The following is a 25,253-nucleotide window of genomic DNA, read 5'->3' as shown; positions in this document are numbered from 1 at the left end:
GTCCTCCAGGTGGAACTCACCTTGTCCTGATGACCAGCACGTCGGCGGAGGACAGGAAGCGTGGCCGTCGCCTCACCGCCCTCTTGGTGCCGTGTCTCTTATTGGTCTGGATCTTGCCTGCAAAATGCAAAGGAATAAATTTTTTATAATGCTACGTTTTAATTATGTCAACCAGCAGAGGCTGTCTGGAGTGACTCACAGAAAGTTCACACAACAGATCATTAATAATTTTGAGTTATTACCAGAAGGTTGCTAGTTCGATCCCTGGATCCTAGCTTAGTGTCGAGGTGTCCATTAGCAAGACACCTCACCCTAACCTCTCCTGACCAGTGTGTGTGGTTGTATGGCGCTTACTCCCTTTGGATGAAATCGTCTGCTAATTGCCCTAAATATTAATGTAATGAGCTTGGGGTTTGAACCAGCAACCTCTTTGGTCCAAGGGGTTGAAACTCCCTGGCAACGTCCCCATCCCCCCCCCCCCCGTCGTATGAGAATACCAGCTCATGGGGGTGTACCGTACACCGATGGGTGGCTCGGGGGTGGGGGGGGGGGTAACGGTGGCCTCACCCTGGAGGCTGAGTGTGTAGGTCTGGGACCCTGCGGTGAACTCCACCACCTCCTGGGGGTTTTTCTGGAACTTCTGCTCCAGCTCTGTGCTGCTGTTGTTCTGGAGCGAGCAAGTGGGTGAATTAACACACACACACACACAAACACACACGCACACACACACGCACACGCACACGCACACACACACACACACACACAGTAATGGTTTTGAACACATTAAGTAATGCTGTCAATGGTGAATAACTTCTGTTTATTTGTCTGTTGAAATCAGTTCTACGAATGAAATGTTTAAGCACAATTGATGGCATATTTTTACTCTACTGCCAATTATCTACCCTGCCCCCCCTAGCAGGTACTCGAAACTTAACGTTTACAAACCACAAACTAACTATCGGCTAGATTATTAGGTCTGCGGCTGTGAGCCGATACAGGCTGGCACCGCTTTGCAATGGTGCTGAACTCACCGGTATATAGTACTGGTTCCACTTCCCATGCTCGTCCTCCCAGTACCAGAGCCACTCGGTGGTGAGTAGGAAGGTGGGCTGGAGGACCGAGGAGGCGGAGGAGAGACGCCTGACCTTCTGGAGTCCACGCGTCATGGTGTCAAAGCACACCGCTTCTACATCCACCGTGCTGCAGGAAACATCACACACCGTTGACCCTCAGTATGTGGGTTTAGAGATCCCAAGTGCAGCATAAAAACACAACACAACATTTGCTCAACCAATTCAATTATGAAAAAAAGACTTAGGGGACACTAGAAATCAACAGGAGCAAACTGAGGTTTCAAACTGGGATTGAACAGAGTAGGTTTATTTTAACTAAATCGGTTTCGAAATGAGATTAAACTGAGTAGGCTTGATTAAACAAACAGGGTTTCAAACTGGGATAAAACGGACTAGAAAAATTTAACCCAAATTTTTTTTAAAACTTGTGTTAAACAGAGTAGGCTTATTTAAACAAAATAGGTTTCAAACTTTGATGTAACAGACTAGGCAAATTTCAAACCAAAAGGGTTTCAAATTTACATTAAACAGAGTAGGCTAATTTAGACCAAAGAGTTTTGACTAGAGATGCAAGAGCAGTGGCAGGTCTGCTTGTAAAGATTAGAGCATCCTCATCCTATCAGCACCTTCAGTCCTCTGTTGTGTGTTGCATACCTGCATGACTTTTTGGGGTCACAGTAATCCTCTTCTATCTTCTCTGAGCTATCCAGCAGCGTCCACTGATGGCCCTCCAGAACTTCCCAGCTGTAAGGCAGCCTGCAATGAGCTCCGAAACATTTTTCTGAAGAAGACAGAGAGGAAACATGTATCTGTGATTTATGAGGCTAACACAACAGGTCATCTCAGGTGCTCTGGTGGCATCAGGTTTGAACGTTGTCTAGTATGATGGGTTCTAAAATATGATTCCGTAGTTTGAACTCACTTATGGGGTGGATACAGTTGCCTTCAAGGAAGAACAAGCAAATCTCGATTTTATCTGAAAGGCAAAACAAACAATGAACAACTGTTTTCAGATACATGCACGAGCACTTCCATGGAAGGTTTAAAATCCTCCTAAAAGCCTCCTTGTGATTTTCAAAAAAATGTTTATTACTGAATAATTACATGAATTGTGTATTTATTACTGAATAATTACATTAATTTTTTGAAATGCCTTTGCAAGGCAGATGGCTGACCAACTATGCTACATCTGAGGCTAGCCACTGAAGGGAGACAAAGAAGGCCTAAACTCACTTGGAATAAAAAATAACCAATCATAATTCAGTTTCACTGTTCGGACATTCGGAAATGCATTTTGGTACAATGAGGAGGCACTCTTTTTTCTCTCTTTAGATAGATAGATGGATGGATGGATGGATGGATGGATGGATAGATGGATAGATGGATAGATGGATAGATGGATAGATAGGGGCAAACGTGTGGCTACACACAGCACTACAAAAGTCATCAAGATTCAAAAACATTTGTTGCACAGCTGAACGCTATTGTCATTGGCTGTCGGTTTCCTTGTCTTGTTTTGGTGTGTTACCTGTTTTACTTTGGTATCGGTCTTGTTTCTCCCCATGTCAGGTTTCCCTCCTGTGTGATTACTGCTCCCTCCCCTAATGTGTTTCAGCTGTTACTCGTTGCGTGCCCTGTGTGTGTTTGGTATTTAAGCCCTTGTCTTTCCTTTGTTCCTGGTCGAATCATTTTAGTTTGCGGTGAGTTGTGTCCTGTGTTACCTGTGTTCCCGGTGTTCCCGGTGTTCCCTGTGTTACCCGCGTCACCCGTGTTCCTTGCCTTTTGAGTTAATAAATTATCCTTTTACCTGAACTGTCTGCGATTGAGTCCTACCTGCCTGCCTGCCACCCGCTAACCGTGACAGAATGATCAGACCATCATTGGACCCATATATATATATATTTATATACATTATTTATATATATTATATATATATATATAAATAAAATGTTTTCAAAAGTCCAAGTCCTTAAAGGCCCACTATGCAACTTTTTTAGCCAAAATGACATTAAGTATGCAGGTTGAGAGTTATGCTGATGGTTCTGCATCCATTTCTGGGTCGATTGGTGGGTGTGTCATTTACCCATGTCGCCTCTCCAGTGAAAAAGCGCATATGCAACTTGCTCTGTTCGGACCGACACAATCCGGATGTGACGCAGCGGAAGTATCCTCGAAAATGTAGTCAGATTGTAGTTTCGAAAATGTTTTACGGCACAGACACAAACCCAAACATGGCACCGGCTAGATATAAACAGCCAGTTGCGAGGCAATTGTTGCATTCATCATGGATCAATCGACTAATAAGGGACCCAAGAGGCGACCGTCGGTGGAACAAAAGAAGAATGGACCAGAAAAGAGATCAGACACGAGTGAAAGGGGAACTATGCAACTTTTTTGGCTTGATTTACCTTAATATAACAGGCTAAGAGTCATTGCGATGGTTCTATTATGCATTTTTGTTCGATTGTTCGTTGTTTCGACTCACCCTTGCGCATCTTGGCGGAGAAAAGGAATATGTTTCTGCCGGCGACCCGCCGCCCACTCTCGCGGGAGTCTCGGGTCTCGCGAGGTAACGAATTGCTTTATTCGGCTCGAATTCGGCTCGATATAAACACAAGTCACTAAGGGATTGTTATATTCATCATAGATCAGCCGACTAAAAAGAGACAGAGAAACCCAATGTCGGAGGAACAGAAGAAGAGAAAAGGGAGACTGACTGGCAGAGAGGCCAGACACGATTAAACGTTGGGCAAGCTTTTCAGGAATAGCGTGAACTGAAAGAAAAAGAAGACTGCAAATCAGACGACGCCTTGGCCGTGTTGCTTTTGAAATTGAAAGTACCGATGGGTGGCCTTTGTCTTCGTGGTATTCTTGATGTTGATAGTCTCTGTACAAATGTGTTAGCTCAACCATTTCGTTGTGAGCCCTGTAAAAATTGTTTTCTCGACCGTTTTGTTGTGAGCCCTGTATGTTTCTAGCTTGCTTGGTTGCAACCATATAAACACCTTTGTTTCCATGGGTGTTTTGCTGTTCGTCTGTCTCGTCTCCCAGATACAGACTGAATCCCCGAATCCAGGTTCTTGTTTATTTAGATTATTATGTTGGCCAAACCTCTTACACTGATTGTTCTGTTCAACCTAAGATAAAACAATTATAATCTAGGATATAAATTCTCCCCGTCAACTATAAAAAAGGATGGATTTATGTTTATTGCAATACAAATACACCCTTTTAAAAATGTATAACCTTGCCTACACTTTATGAACATTTACTTCGGACATGGCTCCACGCATTCGCCGGCTTCTTTGAAAACAAATGCACATGGCTCTAGAAGTGCATGGGGAAGGGTCGTCAACGAGTTGTTACGACAGTGTTGTGAAATATGTACTACGAAGCTGTAGGGGGCGCTGTGTAGAGACATTTGCGTGCCAAAACCAAGAAAACAGCGAAGAAATGCCCGAAGTTGCATAGTGGGCCTTTAAGTGTCGCAATAGTGCAATCATGTGTGTATGAGATGGGGAGTATCAGTGTTGCAGTAAAGTTCAGTAGTGACACAGCTCTATGGTAGAAGCTGTTTTGCTGTCTTGTTGTGCGGGCGCTCAGTGTCCTGTAACGTCTTCCTGAGGGCAGGATGGTGAAGAGGCGGTGTCCAGGGTTTGTGCCATCTCTAAGGAGGCCCTTGAACCTCAGAGTACAGCCCGTCTGGTAGATGTCCTCCAGTCTGGGGAGCTGGGTGCCGGTGATCCTCTCATCAGTCTTAATGATGCGCTGGAGAGCTTTCCTGTTGTCTGCGGTGCAGCCAGGGTACCATACGGTGATGCAGTATGTGAGAACTAACTCGATGGCTGACCTGTAGAAGCTCACCAGAAGCTTTTGTGGAAGATGTGCCCTCTTCAAGCACATCAGGAAATCCTTTCTTGGCCGTCGCGGTGATGTTGACGGTCCAAGTCAGGTCATGGCTCATGTTGACCCCGAGGTACCTGATGTTCTGCACAACCTCCACTATCTTGCCATCGATGGTGATGGGGAGATGGGTGAAGGGCTTCATCTTCCTCCTGATGTCCAGGATCATCTCCTTTGTTTTTGCCATGTTGAGGATCAGGTTGTTCTCTTGGCTCCAACTCACCAGGTTCTCTACCTCTGTCCTGTTTGCAGCGTCGTTGTTGCTCGAGGTCCTGCCTACCACCATGGTGTCATCTGCAAATTTTAATATGGTGTTGGCCTCGTGGTTGGGTTTGCAGTCGTGAGTGTAGAGGGAGAAGAAGAAGGGGCTCAACACACAACCCTGTGGTGCACCGATGTTCAGGGTGATGCTGGGGGAGACCTGTCTCCCCATTCGCACAGTCTGTGGTCGGCCAGTGAGGAAGTCCAGAACCCAGCTGCTCAGGTGTGTGTTGAGGCCCAGGTGGTCCAGCTTGGTGGCAAGTTTATGGGGAGGGATGGTATTGAAGGTGAAGCTATAGTGTATGAATAGCATCCGCACATTACTGTCATGCTTGTCAGGTGTGTCAGGGTGGAGTGGAGGGCTAGTGACACTGCGTCCTCCGGCAACCAGTTTGCCCTATAGGTAAATTGGTGGTTGTCTAAGGAGGGGGGGGGGGGATGCTGTTCTTCAAGTGTCCCAGTACCAGACGTTCAAAGCATTTCATCACCACCGGTGATGAAATCAGGTCCGGTGGCTTTGTTGAGGTTCATGTGCTGCAGGGTCCGTTTCACATCGTGGGGGCACAGAGTCAGATCCGTTAGTGAGGGTCCCTGCTGTGCCCGCGTGTTGTCACTGTTGTCAGTGCGGTCAAACCTGGCAAAAAATCTGTTCAGGTCATCAGGGAGGGATGGACTTTGTGCGTTTGTGGAGCCGCTGCTGTTGTAGCCGGTGACGGTTCTGATGGGCTGCCACATGCATCGAGAATCTGAGCTGCTAAAATACTCCTCGATACGCTTCGTGTAGCGGTGCTTTGCTTCCCTGATGCCCTTCCTCAAAATGGACCTTGCTGTTCTGCACCCCTCTGCATCATCTGAGTGGAAAGCTGCAGCGCCATTCATCCCTGGCTTATGGTTGGGGAGTGTCAATATTGTCTTCTGTGTGGTGACACTGTTCATACAGAAGGTGATGTAGTCCAATACTGATGAGGTGTAGGTGTTGAGGTCTATGTGTTTTTTGTCATTGGCAGCCTGTTTAAAGATGTCCCAATCGGTATACTCAAAGCAGTTCTGTAGCCTGTCCATGGCTCCGCCTGGCCAGAGCATGATGGTGCAAACTGTTGGTTTGGACCTTGCAATGAGGGGTCTGTATGCAGGTGTTAAGTGCAGACTGATGTGATCGGATCGGCCCAGATTGGGGGAGGGGACCCTTTATAGCCTGTAGCAACGTTGCAGTAGACCTGGTCCAAGGCGTGGTTCTAGTCTCTATTATAAACACACCATCTGGGTGGTTGTTTTTCAGCTGGTGGATAGCGTCATGCAGACTAGCCAGTGCTAGCTTAGTGTTAGCTTGTGGTGGTATGTACTCCCTCGGTCTGCATGTAACTGTCATAAACTCCAAGTCCGGGGAGCAAAATGTCTCTACAATGTCAGTTGTGGTACACCATAAATTGCACACGTATATGCAGACACCGCCGCCTTTATCCTTAATGGAGTCAGCTGTTCGGTCCGCTCGGTAAACAGTCCGGCCTGCTAGCTCAATAGCAGCGGCAGGGATGTTTTGATTCAGCCAGGTTTCGGTGAAGAAGAAAGCACAGCTATTTATCCTGTTTGAGTAAAGCCTCTGTCTTGGAAATATCAATCATAACTATAAATATACAATCACATACAAATTATATTAACCTTGTTTATATAATTATTACATTAGAAGAAACTGTATACATTCTCCCTGTAACTTAAAACAAATCCCTTCCTCTCTTAAACTGAGAGAGGTTAAGTTAATTCGTATTCAAGTTCCCACTGGAGCCAGTAAGTCTGGTTTTGTGACCAGGCCAATCGACTGACTTCTTTGTTGTGTAAACTCGTTTAGAGCCAAACCTGCAGACATGTCCAATACCCACCCATTGTATTACAAATTTACTTGGCCTAAGGTCACTCCCACTCCCCTCCCACAATGTTAATGTTCCCTATAAGAATCTTGTGAATCTATTGTTTCGGCGAATGTGTTCTTGGTAAACTTTGCTGCCAGTACTTTCCCCATGATCATGCCTTAAGATTAAATCAAATATTTCGCTGTCCGACGTGTCCGTGAGAGAACTTTCTCTTCATCAGCCTCAGACTGAGTTTGTTGATCTTGTTGACAATGGACTGGGTGTTCGCTATAAACAGGCTGGGCAAAGCTGGTTGATCTGGTGAGCTCCTTAGCCTAGCTTGGATGCCACCCCGCTTGCCCCACTTTTTTTTCCTCTCCCGTCTCCGTCTGCCCTGCTTGCTGCTTCGGGTCGTTCTCCGAGCAGGCACCGATGTACGAAGCAGCTCCTCCGGTATAGCAGATTGAGGGGGTGGAATGTAACAGTGAAAAAAGTAAACATTACAAAAAACACAAAAAACCGGCAACTAAAGGGACAGCTACGAGCCGCTGCGATTATGCACGCCGCAAGGGCCGTAGCACCAAATTCTAGGCCCCTATACAAGAAGCCCAGAAGGCCCCCAACCCCCCCCCCCCATACCCAACATATCACCAAGTTGCAGAAAATGCCCACTGACGGGTCTTCTTGTTGGCAAAATCCCTGATAAGGTCCTTAAAGTCCAATGCTCTTGCCAATTGGCTTTCAATCGAGAGAAGAGCAAGACTATTCAGTCTGTCCTGGGACATGGTGGTAGTTTTTGACTAGCTTCATTTTTCTGAAAGCCCGTTCTCCGCCAGCAACACTTACGGGTAGGGTGCAGAAAATCCTCAATGCAGATTTCTCCAAAAATGCTCTGTAGTTGGAGATTATAAATGGCATTAAGGAGCTGAAGAGGTGACAGGTCTTGAGGAAATGTTGCCTGATGTATTTTTTTCAGGTGCAAAACTACCTCCTCGAATCCAGCTGTGAGATCCTTTGGATATGCTCTTGTAAGAGTCCGGCATGACACTTTTGTTTGTTCTTCTGACCTATCAGCAAACTTCAGAATCGGTCCAAAAGTTTCACAAATGCCCGCTGTGGTTGTGAATCTCGGCCTCAGCAAGAAGAGAGTCCCATTCACCCCGCATAGCCTGCATTTCCTCCTGTGGTGCTTTAATGTTTGCTGCCTGCATTTCCAGGGATAGATTACCTGTCTGAAGAATCAGGTTGCGATGTTCGATTGACTGTAGCACTTTAACCCACGCAGTAAGCAAAATCACTGCATCAAAGGTGTGGAAATAGGTTTTTAAACTTTTAGCCTCTGATTTGGCATCATTTGTCAGATTGCATGTGCTTTCAACACGTTCCAGTGCCACCAGAATAGAGGAATATAGAATATAGTGGCCACGGCTTTTACGGCAGCAATTTTAGCACTCCACCTAGTGTCCGAGGGACGATGAAGTGAGCATCCAGTTTCTTGCTTGAGGATTGCCCATCACTCTGGACTTGGACTGAAGAAATTGTGAAGCAGATTAACAAAGACAAAAAATGCCGCCACTTCAGTGCTTGACTGAGCTGCATGTACTCCCACCAAATTGAGAGTATGAGCAGCACACGGGGAGTACAAAGCAAATTGATTAGCGTTTAAAATATTGGCCTGCACTCCTTTAACCTTTCCAGACATATTGGCTCCATTGTCGCACCCTTGCCCTCTAAATTCTTCTAATGGTATGCCTCTGGCCTCTTGTAGAACCTCACAAATCATCTCAGCAATTTCTCTGCCTGTCTTTTTAAAGAAGTCTTTAAATTGGCAGAATCTTTCTGTTATCTTCCAAACTTCTCCATCTTGATGTGTGTATCGGATCAATAAGACATTCTGTTCAGTGTGTGACACGTCTGGGGTTGAGTCACATATTATGGAATAGTAGATGGAAGCTTCCCTTTCTGCCATGATTGTATTTAGCACTCGTTCACCACAGATATTGATGAATTCATTTTGTGTGTCAGGATTCAGATGGTTTGTTCATCTTGTTCCTTTTTTATGTTGCCTTATCATCTCCAAGTGGTCATGTAAAATGTGATCAAAACGGGCCAGCCACTCAAATGTGCCAAGACAATTCCCATTATGGACATCATCTAAGTCAACAGTATTGCCTCTGAAAGCAAGGCTTCTTGATGCCAAATGAAGGGTCACATCCAAAAGCCTCTCCAGAAGCAGTCTATTCTTTTCTATTTCACTTTGCATCTGTTCCTGAAGGTGACTATCAACTCCACTGGCTGTCAAAAGTGAGTGCTGGAGGTTTTTCCATTTCAAATAGCACTGTTTATGAGCCGTGCCTGTCTCGTGTTCTGGTAATTTTTGGTACATGTTGCGCCATTTTGTGTACTTTAATCCATCCTTGCTGTTCAGGGTACTTTTGGATGACGTTGACAGCTCATGAGACAACAGTAGGCATGGGATGGAATAAAAAGCCTTGGCAGTCTCACTGTGTATAAGCCAATCTCTTTTGATTTTCTCACGGCCATTAGCTGACTTTGCAAATTGAAGATACAAGGGAAATGGTTTCCCCTCCATATCTGTAGGTGGCAATTTGTTACTTTCTTCGGCATCTTTACTTGCTAGTGCACATACTATTATTTCTCTCTGTTGCTTAGTTAACCCCTCTGGCCATAAACCTGGATCCTCTGGAAAGAACTGTTCTGCTTCGCCCTGCCTATTTTTCATTTCCTCTCTCTATCCTCCTCTCCATGCTGAATGCAACCTTCATGTACACTGCCTTCTTCTCTATCCTCCTCTCCATGCTGAATGCAACCTTCATGTACACTGCCTTCTTCTCTATCCTCCTCTCCATGCTGAATGCAACCTTCATGTACACTGCCTTCTTCTCTATCCTCCTCTCCATGCTGAATGCAACCTTCATGTACACTGCCTTCTTCTCTATCATCCTCTCCATGCTGAATGCAACCTTCATGTACACTGCCTTCTTCTCTATCCTCCTCTCCATGCTGAATGCAACCTTCATGTACACTGCCTTCTTCTCTATCATCCTCTCCATGCTGAATGCAACCTTCATGTACACTGCCTTCTTCTCTTTGCTCATCACTTCCATCATCCTCTATCACATCTTCTTTATCTACAACAGCAGGCCTCTCTGTAGGAGCATTAAGGATATAATTAACGAATTAGCCTCTCATCTTAATTATTGCCTAACAGTGTTAGGCAATAATTAAGATGAGAGGCTAACTATCTGAATCCTGACACACAAAATGAATTCATCAATATCTGTGGTGAACGAGTGCTAAATACAATCATGGCAGAAAGGGAAGCTTCCATCTACTATGTAGCAACTGTAGCAACAGGGTGCACACTCAAACACCCTGTTGCTACAGTCATTCAAGTCAAAATAGTTTATTTCTGCTTTCATGTTGAACTAAGCTTACCTTGTCTCAAGTCTGCATCGGAGGAGAATGAGGGGGTTGTTGCTGCTGGTCCACTTTCTGTGACAGTTTCTGTAATTTGTTTCACAAATTAAGTTTTACTAGCAGGCAGCTAGGATGATATAGCCATTGTGTCATGTCATGACTTATGGGGCTAACCAGGGCTGCAGTGGTCAAATTAGAGGTGGGTAAACTATGAATTTTGTGATCAGACCGACCTCGACACAACGCAACGCAAAGTGTTGCGACTCTTTAAGGCTAGCCAGGCTTTATATTCCATTATGTTATCAATTAAAGTCATATTAAATCAATCAATGACAGTCAATGAATGTGTTTGTAGTTTATTCAAGTTATTCAAATTTCAACAGTAAAGACAAGTATGTGTAGATTAAGAACTATCTATCTATGGCATGTGTGTATGTGTGTGTATTAGTATGCCTGCTTTTCACAGTAGTGCCCAGAGGGCCTCCTTGTCCTCCACGTCAGGTCCTGCCTTGCAGGGGCGTGTTCTGGGGTTCATGGCTCACCTGTGCTTCACATACGTGTTGGATTGAACTTTGTGAGTGGTGGGCCATTCAGTTGAATAAACATCAAGGACGACACTGTGACCAAGTGCAGACTGCATCTCAGGGGGCACACTATGATGTTCATTAAGCTGAACCCCCTCTCACACTCAGCAGTGCTTACTGGAATGAGATGGTCGATATTCAGGAGTGGTGCAAGGTTTTCTGGAATGATGCTTGAGTTATCCTTAAAATCCCTATAGCCTTCAAGAATTTTTCTGTCATCAAGTCTGAACCTTGGGGCAAGTTGTTTCAACTTGGATTCACCATACGGTTCCTCTAGGGGAACAGGCCAGTTTGCTGGGAAAATAACTTTAAAGAAAATAAATAATAAAATAAAAATATTTATAATAGGCCTTTATAAAATAAAAATATTTATAAATATTCTTATTTTTATTGGTTTAACCGCCAACCGCCCGAATTTAATTAAAATATTATTTAGCAGTCGTGACCGTAATTTCCGGTAAGTGCACCACGGAGTACTCGATTTGGTACAGCACTCACATCTGAAAAGGGACTCTCTGATCGACGCCACTTTGACCTGGGAGGGACTTTACGTCCTACGTCACTCGCTATGGGTGTGCATGTGTGCACGTAGCCGTCACTCGCGATGGATGTGCATGTGAGAAAGGTTTTGGCTTTTAGTGTCTATGGCAGGGCTATTCAACCTCCTTATCAAGTTGGCCGAAAAGGAAAACCACTGGGGGTACATGGGCCACACAGAGTAAAACTACGTGAATGAATCGCTACAAATAAATCATACTTAAAGTAGTGTTAACTTCATATATATAGCACTACTACATGGAATAAACTTGTCAGACGCACTCCTTCCTTCTTCACTTTTAATCGTATCATTATTAAAGATTTTGTTCTCACATATTTTGGACACGTATTAAGAATTACAAAACAGAACTACTGTACATATGAGACATTTTGAGCCAGTGAGTCAGTGAGGAAGATTGCACTGCCTTGTTTGCCTAGTTTGGCTCATCCTGAGATACTCATGCTGCTTCTCATAGGTCATGGAGCAACGTGCCCTTGTTCTGATGGCATTCATATGAGGAAAGCTAGACTCACACGTATCGGTTGAGCCAAACATTGTCAGAATAAGTGATGCCAGTTCCTGATTGTGGGGTATTGATACTGGCTAGCATCACCGTCTACACACAGAAACCTGATTTGCATGCAACTATGTTTCTCCTTTATTTTATTTATTTTTTGCATGCAACCTCTTGCGGGCCAGAAAAAAATTAAGAGGGGCCGCATTTGGCCCACGGGCCGCTAGTTGAATAGGCCGGGTCTATGGGTTGGTAATAACGGTTCTGATGATTTTTCTGATGGAAAAGTGGTCTTTTATTTCCATAATCTTTGTTCAGTGAACGCATAAACCCGTTTGTTAGTTAGCAGTTAAACAAAATGCGATCTCTTTGTTTACAGTTACCAACGACCAACTGATGATTGGGGGTTCGATTCCCTAGTGATGCAAGGTTTTTTCTTTCATTTTGGACTGCACACACATCGCGAGTGACGGATACTCGCACAATGTACACACATCACTGTCTTTCCAATTTCTAGGCAACCGAAGTTTAAAGATTGTCAAGTGGTTAACTCTTGAATCGCATGTACTAAGACCTGATGGGTTAGTGGTCAGAGAACAACTCATTAACGCGGGGATAAGGGGTTCGATTCTTTAATGAAGCTAGCTTCATTAACTAACGCTAAGGATAAGACACAAAGTGTTTTTGCAACACAATATTTCTTACAATAAAGTCCAAAGTTTTGATGACTCCAGTAGGAAACTTAAGATACCTAACGAAATGCGTGAGTGCTCACAAAACATCAACAAGTCAGCAGTGTGGTACAGGGTGATCATTTCTGATATACAGTACAAAAGCTGAAACTATTAGCCAGGAGTGGGAAAGATGCAGACGCAGTCGCGGACGTGGGAAGCAATAAGACACACCAACACACAATTGCCTGTTGCAAAATAGTTCAGAGTTTAATAGAAATAGTTAGGGTTAGCTGGTATGGCGTTATCTGGTATGGCTATAGTCTAATGTTAGCTTAGTTTGTGTTGTTTCGTCATGTTAATCGCTAATAGTAAGTCATTTGTAGAAATATAGCCTATCATCACAGACTCTAGGAATGTCACCCACCCTCCATCGCGTACGACACTGACGCTCGTAGTCCTTCCTGTAGTCTTGCAAGGGAGTTCGTGCACAGATCCCTGAGACAAACGGCTACGCGCACACATGCACACCCATAGCGAGTGACGTAGGACGTAAAGTCCCGCCCAGGTCGAAGTGGCGTCGATTTAGAGAGTCCCCATCTGAAAAATTACCGTACTCACTTGAGTACGGTAATTTTTCAGATGTGAGTGCTGTTCCAAATCGAGTACTCCGTGGTGCACTTACCGGAAATTACGATCACGACTGCCGCCGCGGCACCTCCCCCGCAATAAACATCCCGCTTTGAACGGTGAACTCTTTACACCTAGCAGCTATAAAAAGCTATAGAAACTATAAAAACTACAAAATGACTATTAATGCGCCGACTTTGGCTCAGCCTGGCTCCGCCTCTTCCGCTACGTAGCTAAGATGGCTGCCGTTGAGTACGGAGAGTGTCCTTCGATCCACACTTCACGATTAGCCCATTTTGAGTACGGCATCCGGGTCCTTGAAGTATACTTCTTTTCGCCGGATCTGAATTGGAACGTACTGCGTACTCAAACGGACAGTACGGGTATTGGAACACGGCCCTGGTATTGGAACACGGCACATGTGTTTACATACTTCCTGTTTACATATTTTCCTGGATCCTGATTGGTGTCGCCGCCGCAGCCGCAAGGCACTGATTGGAGGGTCACAGACCATAATAGCATAGGCCTACAGTGCAGATGAAAATGATTCAGATTACAGCGTTTATTTGTTCAACAATATGAAACTTTGTCTTAGGTGTTTTAAAATTACACCAAATTTATTTTCGATTATTCCAACGGCAGAATACAAGGCGCAGGGAACTTTGAGGTGCGCAAACGCCACTTAGAGGTGCGTAAACGCTATTTAGAGGTGCATAAACGCTATTTCCTAAATTCAAGAGGTGCGTAAACGGCGTTTACGTGCGTTTACCCTCCACTACCGCCCTGGATGCATGTGTATAACATATTTAGTCTTGCAGCAAGACTAAATATGCTGATCTGACATAAAACCGCGCTGAAAAAGCATGAAATGAGGCAGCCAGTACCTCTGCATCACTGAAGGGGGCGTATGCGTGACCCCACAGTGTTTACAGGATGCTTCTGTTAACTTATTTTAAGCAGTCAGGTGCACTACATCTGTTTTTTTATTTAAAAAAAAAACATTTCTGACTGCAAACATGGAAGATAATGATTCAATAGCCAAGCTCAAAAATCTCTCAAAACTGAACTTTCAATCAAAAAAGAGGGAATAAATGATGGAAGACCAAAGCCGGAGCTTAACGGGTTGCTTCAAACAACAGGACAGAAAGTAACTCAGCCGAAAAGACTGGCTGTGTGGTTGTGCTACGAGAAATCGCCTTTTCTACTATATAACAATTGGGTTCATATATTTGTAAATCTGACTTTGAAAAAGTCAGTGCCTCACCAGACATGGACTTCACCGCACGTCTCTGTCTATGAGTAATATATGGGCGGTAACCATTGTTTTTGGTTGCGAAATCGCGCTAGCTGGACATTCCGTGGTATTGGATGGGTTTGAATGAAACGCATTCAATACACGGAATGTCCGCTGGTGACGCCACTGATTTCGTGACGTTCGTTACCAACGATCCTTTCGGGAAGATGCTCGTATGACGCACTTCACGATCCACTTAGGCTATCGATGCTTTCGGGAAACGGGGCCCAGGTCCATTCTGACGTTGGGCCAGCCGTGGAGGAGTGGACCTCTCTACTGTATAAACACAGGCCAGCGTCAACCACCCCCAGATATGGTTGAACACCTCTGCAGACCAGAGGCAATGCATATGTGTGTGTGTGTGTGTGCGTTTGTGTGATGATGCAGGTGTATGTCAGCGTATACTGAACGCATTCATGTGTATGTTTGTATGCTTGTCTGCGTGTACGTATGTGTGTGTGTGTCAGTGTGTACGTGTCAGCAAGTTTGTCGGTTTGTGTATGGTTATGTGTACGTTTCTGTGTAAGTACCCATGTGTTTGTGTCAGCGTGTACTTGTGTGCCTGCGTGTATGCATGAGTACGCAGGTGCGTGTGTGCTTGTCTGTCTGTCTGTCTGTCTGTCTGTCTGTCTGTCTGTCTGTCTGTCTGTCTGTCTGTGGCGCAGGTGAGACTCACGCAGGTGGGAGGGTAGCCGGGCGGGGTCCTCCTCCATGAGGCCGGCGGGCCGGGCGTCGGACTGAAAGAGCACACACACACACACACACACACACACACACACACACACACACACACACACACACACACACACACACACACACACACACACACACACACACACGTCACTGAGGGGACTTTCGCTTTGGTAACACTTTATTTAAAACCACTCAGATTAATCTACTTTTGGACATTATCGCAATTAAATTGTTGTTCAAAACCAGTCGTCCACACACGTCTACATGAACGACCTGGTTTCCATGTCTCACTTTCACTTCAGAAGAGGAAGTGCAATGTTGCATTTGACTAACAAATTTCCTCCAATGCCTAGCCAAACTCCGGGCACTTTAAATTTGAAAGTGGCATCAATGTTTATAAGATGACGTAGAAGAAGGGATGATTAGGAATAAATGTTGCATGGGTGAAGTGACCCACCATGCAACAATACAAACAAACTCAATCTCCCAGCCCATGAAGTCTCTTCATCACATAGGCGTGTAAAGGCTACCAAGCCAGTTTACCATTGAGTCGTCACTCGAAGTCCGAGGGCTAACCACACCCTCTTATAAACAACCGTCCTGGAATTTATCACTCCGTCGACACTATAACACGTATTATACCACACGCCAGGTTGTTTTAAGAGAATGGGTCAGACAGACAAAACTGGCTTACCATGTATAACCCAGTCAACACTACAACAGATTTCAAAAGGCTCTGCTTACCTGTGCCGGCTGTTGACTGAGAATACAAGGCTCGCCGAGTTGAGTTGTCCAGATCGAGGTCTTCCGGGCTTGCTCCCCAATTTATGAAAAACTATTTTGATTCTTTGTGGTATGATGGTCTCGTGCCTCCTCTATGACTCGGAGAGTGGTAAATGTTCAACACATGGTTTATTCTAACTGAGACACAAGGTAAACAAGCTTGAGTTCTGGAGGTGGTTCATTAAGCATCTCTCAAACACAGGTAAACAAACAGTTTATATTGGGAGTGGGCGGAATGGTAAATAAGCCACGCCTACATGTTCTAGTTTACCCAGGTAATCCTTTGGTCTGTCTTGGCTTTAGCGGAATGGCAAAGTGGCCATGTTTGTAGTCTTTAACTTATCTACAAAATCATAAAACCTTATATGGTGTTGTCCATTACGTGGAGAAGAAACCATTCATAAATGTTGTTGACACATGTCATCAGAAATAGCATAGACTAAACTAATTCACATCACCCACCCTTTCATAACCCTTATTTTTATTTTTTTAATGCGTATAGACTTGTCTTGCTTCGTCTCTGTATGTGCAAAAAACCCCTCTTTTTTTTTTTCTTTTTTTGAGGTTGGTTGGGGGACACCCTACCTATGCCTCTTTAAACCACCGCTGCTCTCACTCCAAGTTGTACACGGCAGTGGACTCGGTGGGTCCATGGACCTATTAAACAAAGGGTGGGTCGCGGTTTTTCACGGCAGCAGTCGGCATGAGTTTCCTTTTCTTACGATTCGAAAACGAAACCAACGTTTCTTCCGTGATGACCAAATAAGGAACACGCACGCTCTAAAGAAGGGTAATAAACAGCACTGTTGCAGTTAATACCTCTTATTAACATCATTGTATAATAGGTTTTAGATCATATTATTAAGTTATTGATTATTTTTTTCCACATCTATTATTTATTTCTTTGTTATCAATTGTAGTAATACAATAACAACATAAAGTACAACTAACATAGGGCTGTAAGTTGTAGGTCTACTGGTTTATGAATATCATACATCCCATTATTTCCTTTTGTGTTAGGCTACTATTTAAACTTTCTTGACGCGGGTAACTACTCTGCGCTAGACCCGTCTCTGTCTCTCCCATTGGCGGTACAGCGCTCTGTCGCCCTCTTGTGGCAGAGACGCAACACGCCCCTCAGAGGACGAGTCGGGAAAGGTGGGCCACCGTGAGGGTGCAATGGTGAGCGAAGCCATACTCTTTCCTGCTCGCTTCCCCCGCTCCGTGGCTGCACAGATATCGAATTGGCAATTTATCCAAGCGGGTGTCTTTAGATGGGGGCGGACACGCCATACTGATCACCTGTCATCAGTGAGGTGCGGATCAGAGTTCATGTCTGGAGTCTGTCCAGACGTCGCCGACTAGCAGTTGCCATAGAAACGTCCATCAATTGAAGAGCGTCTTTGGTGACTGTGGACGGAGGGAGGAGGGGGGAGGGGGGGGGGGGGGGGGGGTGGCTGTTGAGCGGCCACTTCCCTTCATGTGCTGGGAGATTGAGTTACAGTGGGAATCTGACACCCTGATACACACTCCCACACACACACGGGGGTAATGCCCGGGCTAGAATAGCCACTTTTCACAGAGGACAAATACAAGTCACTCAGCAGTACTATAGGGGTCTGCTGCTCTCGTATCAGGGCACTGGTAGTAGACTTGTGATTGCTTGTTGAGGGAAGTTTAGTTTAGTCTACCTGTCACCTGCCAGAAATAGGGCTAGGACACCAGCCTTAATGGATGACCTTGAAGTAAATTGTTACACAAAATATCATTTTGTTTAACATTTTTTTTTTAAATTTTTTTTGTGTAACCCACAAAATATAAATCACAAACAAGATTTTAACAACATCAAAATTACAATGAATTCTTATAAATTCCTCTTCGCAACACAGCAGAGCTTGGTCTGAATGGCAGGTCAACAGAAAGCCCTGAAAGATGTTCGGGTCGGCCTACCGTAGCCCAGGGCTGTGTACTAGACTCTGTCTATTAACGAGAGACCTGAGAGATTAATGGCGCATTTCCACTGCAGGGTGCGGAACGGATCGGATCGCAAAGGTGCGGGTCGGATCGCGTTTCCACCGCCAAAAGTGGGCGTGACCCGGACTTTGCCGTACCCGTTCCGACCCCATTTTAGGGACTCCTCCGTTGCGGTACCCAAAACGAGACCAGACGCCTGAAAGGGTACCCTGGAATTCTAGCTACACCCCCCCTCCGTTGATTGGTCGACAGAATCGTCACTTCCGGGTGACGCGGGGATAAAAACAAACAAACAGTAGCCTCGAGGTATTATTCTTTACAATTAACATGTCGCGTAAAAAGCTTGCTTGGGCGAACAAGGAGGTGGAGACGTTCGTCTGCATTCTTGCGGAGGAAGACGTTGTTTGCGATGTTTACGTAGCTGCCGCGGCGATCGACATCCGGCCTACCCCAAAGGGTACTGTCGGCAGTGGAAACACGACCTCGGAACTGAGCTGGGCTGTACCGCCCCCTCCCTAACGCACCTTTGCGATCCGATCCGTTCCGCACCCTGCAGTGGAAACGCGCCATTAGGGTCGGCCTACCGTAGCCCAGGACTGTGTACTAGACTGTCTATTAACGAGAGACCTGAGAGATGTTCGGGTCGGCCTACCGTAGCCCAGGTCTGTGTACTAGACTCTGTCTATTAACGAGAGACCTGAGAGATGTTCGGGTCGGCCTACCGTAGCCCAGGGCTGTGTACTAGACTGTCTATTAACGAGAGACCTGAGAGATGTTTGGGTCGGCCTACCCTAGCTCAGGACTGTGTGGTCTATTAACGAGCATGTTGGTTCCCCCAACTTCTAATGAATATTTCATGAAAACGTTCATATTTGCAAGCATGACATCATACACATCATGTCATGCTGGTAAAGCATGTGCTTCTGGAAAAATAGAAACACATAAGGCAGATATATCTGCCAAAAGTACCGCAACGAAAGGCCCAAATAGCTTTTCGGAGCCTGATGCACCACAGGGACACAGCTGAGGGATCCCCTCTTCGTTGCGTCGAACGGAACGCGATGGGTGCACCGGAGACCGTGGGCGCAATCACGCCTCGTTCACACTACATGCGTTTGTCGACGGAGGGGGGCTTTTTGACGTATCCATGTGTTTTCCCGGGTTGTATTACAAACGCGATTTCATTAGACAGTGTTTTTATGTATATATACAAAACGCGATCTGTTTGGCCGTCGGATCAAAGGCTGCCTGAAAAGTTAAAAAATTTGACGGATCTCATTGACTTTGCATGGGATCCTCTCGAAATGCATTGTGGTTCTGTCCGTTCTGTCGGCTCCGTGGCCTGCTTCAAAAAGTTGAGAACTTTAAACGTTTCAGGCAGCGACGGATCCATCGGCCAATAAGATGATGGTTATGCAAATACACTCCACGCGGAGTGGAACCATTTAGCAATAACAAGCAGGAAGAAGCAGGAAAAATCCGGCCGTTATATTTTTTTTAAAGAAATGTGGAATCGATAGGATTGTTTTTAGTCGGCAGTTGTTTGTGTCATCTTTTGTATTTATATCCACACATCGGCTTTGTAGTGGGAAGCGATCCACAAAGACTAGTCCCCTATATGTCAGACACGCCCTCTGTCATCCGTTGACGGACGCATGTAATGTGACGACGCATTCACACTGCCCCCGTCCGTCGACGGATGGGGTCTTTTTGACGTATCCATGTGTTTCCCCCGGGTTCTATTACAAAGACGATTTCATTGGACAGTGTACTTGCGTATATATTTGCATAACACGATCCAATTGGCCGAAGGTTCCGTCGCTGCATGAAAAGTTGAACATTTTTCAACTTTTGACGTAAGCCACAGTAACGAGAGAACGGATGGACCCACAATGCATTTCGAGAGCGTCCCATGCAAAGTCAATGAGATCCGTCGACGCACGGAGGTAGTGTGATTATACCCTAAATGCGGCGTAAAACTGATGCATCCGACGACGACCGCCGCAGCGAATGCAGGGTTGCATTGTTACATCTCAGGACGATCAAAGCGCGGTGCATGCAGCAGGCAGGGCTCACACCAATAGGATGAATAAGATAGATTAACTGGAGGAAACGGGCGACAGGATGCTCCTAAAAGCTCAGATCCCCCCAAAAGCGATAGAGCCGCGGTTAAATCTATTGTCGACGAGGTGACCGAGTTGCAAAACAATCCTGCACACATTTTAATTGAAAAGCCATGTAAACACTTACCTACGCGGAGAACAGGTGTCCCTACAGCGACGGTTGGTTTTCCTTAGGTGTAGTTAAGTGCTGATTATGGACACACGTTCCTGCAACGCAAAGACTATGCAGACGCTTCGACGCCGTCGTGAACGTTTATGGTTCTTCGTTGGGTTTTAGTAAGCGGACCAATCACAGCCCTTGCTGATGAGTCGCCTCAACGGAAGGTTCCGATTTTTGGGAGGCACTCCTCCGGCCCTTGCGGTAGACCCAACAAGGGTCCGCAAGGACGTAAGGGGTCCGTAACCCCCTAGCGTTGCATGAACATGGAACCATAAAGAGCCCTTTATAGTCCTCCATAAAGTACGTAGACACAGAAAACCATCTCCGTCGACGGAGAGCCTGTCGCTGAGCCGCTCCGTAGCTCTACGTGCACATCCAATTTTTTTAAACTATCCGTCGATGCTTACGGAGATGGATGGAGACGGCAAGGGCTGTCATTGGTCCTCTCACAAAATCTTTTTCGGAATCCCTTTTACCGGTTTCACTTTCGCACCTCATTTACTTTGTACAGTAAGGACTAATAAAGCACCGAATTAGATTTGAAAACCTTTGGAAGTAAATTTTCAACACAGTTTACATGTTTAGTAGTCAGCATCTAAGATGATTTGGGCGGCGAATTGCATCGCGTATGCGACATCCCGACGGAGAACTGCCGATGTTCGAAGGGTCTCCGTAGTTACGGAGTCCGATTACGGATTAAGGATACGGAGTAGCATACTTCTACACCTTCTACACCCAAGTGTAGTAATTATCATTACTACACTCATTTTTCTCTTAAAGTTTGCTACCGTTTATACATTTTTTCCATACTTTACAAAATGTTATGTGATATGTAAGGGATAATGTATTGAACGCCAGTCATTATCGGGAAAATAAGCGCCGACAGGGCGAACAGGACACCGACGCGAAGCGGAAGTGTCTCGATTCGCCCTGAAGGGGGTTAATTTCGATAATGATCGGCGATGTTCTATACATTATCCCGCTTATTACACATGTAAACATAACACTGATAACACGGCTACTTGCCAAAATGAAAAAATAACCTCACACGGTGTGTTTCTTTACAATTTATTTGTTATTGCCATTCGTAGAGTTGATCAGCAGAGAAATAGTCAGTCAAAGACGTGAACGTTGCCTAGCAACCTAATACGCTGGAGTTGATAAGTTACCAGAAGACTTGCGGAGTGATATGAAAGACGTGAATCAGGAAGGCCCATGCAAGGGAACGGAGCATTCTATAGCATTGAGAAGAGCTATGTTATAAATATATGTTGCACATATCGTATGCATCCCACGGTTACCATGGAGCAATTTTCTCTGTGTACTTTGCATAATTTTTGTGTACATCAATACATATGCTTATTATTAAACCTCAGGCTTTCCAGATTAGAACGACGGGTCCAGAACCCAAAGCCCCCCAGAGCCCCCTAGCCCCCTTCTCGCAAGCGGAGGGTGGGGGGGGGAAGGGCTGTTGTTAGGGGGCAGAGTGTGGCGGCGGGAAGTACGAGAAAGCGCCAGGGATGCGATGTGCGGGCGTGGCTCTGGGAACAGACGTGGGCGGGGGGGAGCTGGGTAGGGCTGTTGTGAGGGGGCGGAAGGGCTGTGGCAGAGGGACGCCATTCAAGTACGAGAAAGCGCCAGTGAACTGCTGCGGGGGCTTGGTTCTGGGTGCAGGCGTGGGTTTCACCACAGGAGTGGGCATTACCACAGGCGTGGGTATCACCACAGGCGTGGGTATCACCACAGACGTCGGTTTCACCACAGGCGTGGGATTCACCACAGGCTTGGGTTTCACCACAGGCGTGGGTATCACCACAGGCGTGGGTTTCACCACAGGCGTGGGTTCACCACAGGCGTGGGTATTGCCACAGGCGTGGGTATCGCCACAGGCGTGGGTATCGCCACAGGCGTGGGTATCGCCACAGGCGTGGGTTTCGCCACAGGCGTGGGTATCGCCACAGGCGTGGGTATCACCACAGGCGTGGGTTTCACCACAGGCGTGGGTATCACCACAGGCGTGGGTATCACCACAGGCGTGGGTTTCACCACAGGCGTGGGTATTACCACAGGCGTGGGTATCACCATAGGCGTGGGTTTCACCACAGGCGTGGGCATCACCACAGGCGTGGGTATCACCACAGGTGTGGGTATTACCACCGGTGCGGCGGCGACGGCGATCAGTGACCCGGACCACAAGTTGTCCATGACCGCAGCCTTCTCCTTGTACGTGAGCAGGAACTCCGGGTAGATCTGAGGCCGGTCGAAGACGACAAAGATGGAGGGTGAGTGGATGTCGTTGGCGCAGCTGTCATAAAAGAGGGTGTCCCCGCCGTCCTTGGAGGGCGGGCGCACGTAGCCGGCCGCGCCCCGGGTGTGGTGACCCACCAGCACCCGGGACACGAACATGGAGCGGACCATCGAGGCGTTCCCGGTGTACTTGTGGGATAAGCTGGCATCCCGGGCAAAGTAACTGCCTGGGGATGGGGAGAGAGACGAGGAGAGGAGGGGAGACAGAGGAGAGGAGAGAAGGGAAGAGGAGTGGAGACCGAGGTGGAGATAGAGGAGAAGAAAGAGAGGAGAAGAAAGAGGAGAGTAGTAGTCTGTAGGATTTAGTGGCATCTAGAGGTGAGGTTGCAGATTGCAACCAACCGAATATCACCCCTCCATCACCTTTCCCTTTCAAAAGACATGGTAGGTATTGACCAGCTTTAGCTCATAGTTTGATATCGAAGTATGGCAGCGATTATGATTTAACATTTTAAACCTAAATTCTAAATTCTGGAGCAGTTTGTCCGTCCTAGGCTACTGTAGAAGCATAGCCGTCTCCACGGCATGGGCTCATTGTAAAAATTAACAACGATAATTTTTTATGGGCTATACAATAACTAAAACACACTTATGAATATAAAATCTTTGCCAAGTCTGTTCTGCTAGATGCCCCTCATCTTACACACTGCACCTTTAAGTCCTGCAGCGTTGTCGTAGCAGTTAGCTTACCCTTGCCGTAGGAGGTCCTGTTGGTTCCACAGATCCGCCAGTCAAAGTTCGAACAGCAGATGGCGTTGATGAACTTGGAGTCTGTGCCGTGGAACAGCTTCCTCTCGGCCACACTACGGCCCCCATTCCTTTTCTTCATTTGTTCCCTTTGCCTTTTAAAAAAACAAGATAAAAAAAAAAGGGTCAAATTACAGTGGGTCATTATTTGCGTTTTCGTTATAAAAACTCACTTTTTTTATACTGTTATAAAGCGTTGCAAAAAATACCGATAACGTTATAAAGATAAGATAATGTTACAACGTAATATAACGTTATAAAAGCGTGATCCAACCGATAATGCAAAGTTTAAAAAAACGGGTTAAAATGACAGTTGATCATAATAAGCGTTATCGTTTTGAGTCCCTTGTGTCTGCCATTCTACGGCTTTTCCGACCAACCGACGTACAACTGAAATTGGTCCCAGAGACACTTGTTCTGAATTCTCTCGATCTTCACGATGTCAAAGGCGGTCATCGTCTGACGAAACAGCGTCTCCACCTCCTTGTATTCTTCGGACGAATCTTGCAGCAGTACTTTCTACCAGAGACATAGGAGAGAGCTCTTAATTTACCTTTGAGAACAGTTAGAACAACCCAAAGGTGTATGTCATGAGACTCATCTTTTTAAATACTATTTACTAATCTTTTTAAATACATCCTAACTGTATTAATCACCAGGATGTCATCACCATCAATACTGGATAAAAATCTGAATACGGTTAACAACATCTCTCTAATAATGAATAAAATATTCTAAAAGCACATGGAATTTATGATCTCGACCTAAAAAGGCAGGCAATGTTCTTGCATGTAACCCTTCTATGTAACCCTATAAAAAGGATTATAATTACCTTGTATCCAATATCAGGAACCTGGGTCTTGTCCCAGTGTCTGGGAAAAGCTTGGACATTTGGTGGACCATTTGGAGGCCTTTTACTGAAATAAAAAAATAACAATAACTTCATCTGAAGCGTAATAGAAAGGACCCGTTCTGTGTCTATTTTATGGGCAGTGGTCCAAAGTGCCCGATGTAAAAATGGGTGTCTCACTGAAATATGAGGATCAATGTTAGGACAGAGGTGTGACGGTAGATCTGGCGATACAAAGTTGCCTGACTGGAGCAATCACTCTTCACCAGTAGGAGCGAGATTCTTCTTTGTCGGGAAGAAGGATGGCTCGCTTCGTCCCTGTATCAACTACCGAACGATATCACGGTAAATAACCGAACGATATCACGGTAAAAAACAGGTATCCCTAGGCCCTCATTAGTTCCGCCTTCGTCCCCTCCACGGAGCCGTGGTTTTCACCAAATTAGACCTGCGCAACGCATACCACTTGGTCCTTATCCGGGCGGGAGACGAGTGGAAGACCACGTTAAACACTAGGGGTGTGCATTGGCACTGCCCTCACGATTTGATTAAGATTCACCAGGTAACGATTATATTCAATTCGATTCTACGATGCATTGCGATGCATCAAAAATCTACTGCACACAATAAGGCAAATTTGTCACTTCAATTATGATGTCGGCAACCGCAAGCTCGTGGCCGTCAAGCTCGCCTTGGAGGAGTGGCGACATTGGCTGGAGGGCACGGAGCACATTTATAGTTTGGACCGTCCACCGCAACCTGGCTTATATTCAGTCTGCTAGGAGATTGAATTCTCGACAGGCAAGGTGGGCCTTATTCTTTGGTTGTTTCAATTTCTCCCTCACCCACCGTCCCGGGTC

General features: G+C 45.8%; 1 protein-coding gene and 2 long non-coding RNA genes across 3 annotated transcripts; all 3 read right to left on the bottom strand.

Moving 5' to 3' along the window:
* Window positions 1–16: 16 nt before the first annotated feature.
* LOC115543120 (protein mono-ADP-ribosyltransferase PARP12-like) lies at window positions 17–1,197 on the bottom strand. Its single transcript, XM_030355672.1, has 3 exons — window positions 1,032–1,197; window positions 568–667; window positions 17–117 (listed from the first exon to the last, which is right to left on the bottom strand). Exons 1-3 carry the CDS (start codon window positions 1,164–1,166, stop codon window positions 17–19), a joined length of 336 nt encoding a protein of 111 aa, XP_030211532.1. The 5' UTR covers window positions 1,167–1,197.
* A 544-nt stretch (window positions 1,198–1,741) lies between these two features.
* Window positions 1,742–10,643, bottom strand: LOC115542721 (uncharacterized). The gene is made up of 3 exons (XR_003976606.1): window positions 10,544–10,643; window positions 1,996–2,049; window positions 1,742–1,854 (listed from the first exon to the last, which is right to left on the bottom strand). It is a non-coding gene; the product is annotated as an uncharacterized LOC115542721 (long non-coding RNA).
* A 12,873-nt stretch (window positions 10,644–23,516) lies between these two features.
* On the bottom strand, window positions 23,517–24,478 carry LOC115542715 (uncharacterized). The gene is made up of 3 exons (XR_003976600.1): window positions 24,376–24,478; window positions 23,932–24,062; window positions 23,517–23,638 (listed from the first exon to the last, which is right to left on the bottom strand). It is a non-coding gene; the product is annotated as an uncharacterized LOC115542715 (long non-coding RNA).
* Window positions 24,479–25,253: the final 775 nt, after the last annotated feature.

The sequence above is a fragment of the Gadus morhua genome, chromosome 4, assembly GCF_902167405.1.
Source record: "Gadus morhua chromosome 4, gadMor3.0, whole genome shotgun sequence".
Taxonomy (NCBI): domain Eukaryota; kingdom Metazoa; phylum Chordata; class Actinopteri; order Gadiformes; family Gadidae; genus Gadus; species Gadus morhua.
The sequence above is the reverse complement of the archived record's forward strand: the minus strand, read 5'-3'. Positions and strand labels throughout refer to the sequence as shown.

What these genes read in the sequence shown, in the direction of transcription:
- LOC115543120 (XM_030355672.1), bottom strand. Translation starts at nt 1,166, where the DNA reads ATGACGCGTGGACTCCAGAAGGTCAGGCGTCTCTCCTCCGCCTCCTCG. An exon ending in GGAACCAGTACTATATACCG is followed by an intron (nt 668 to 1,031) that starts GTGAGTTCAGCA and finishes TGCTCGCTCCAG; the next exon opens with AACAACAGCAGCACAGAGCT. An exon ending in CTACACACTCAGCCTCCAGG is followed by an intron (nt 118 to 567) that starts GTGAGGCCACCG and finishes TGCATTTTGCAG; the next exon opens with GCAAGATCCAGACCAATAAG.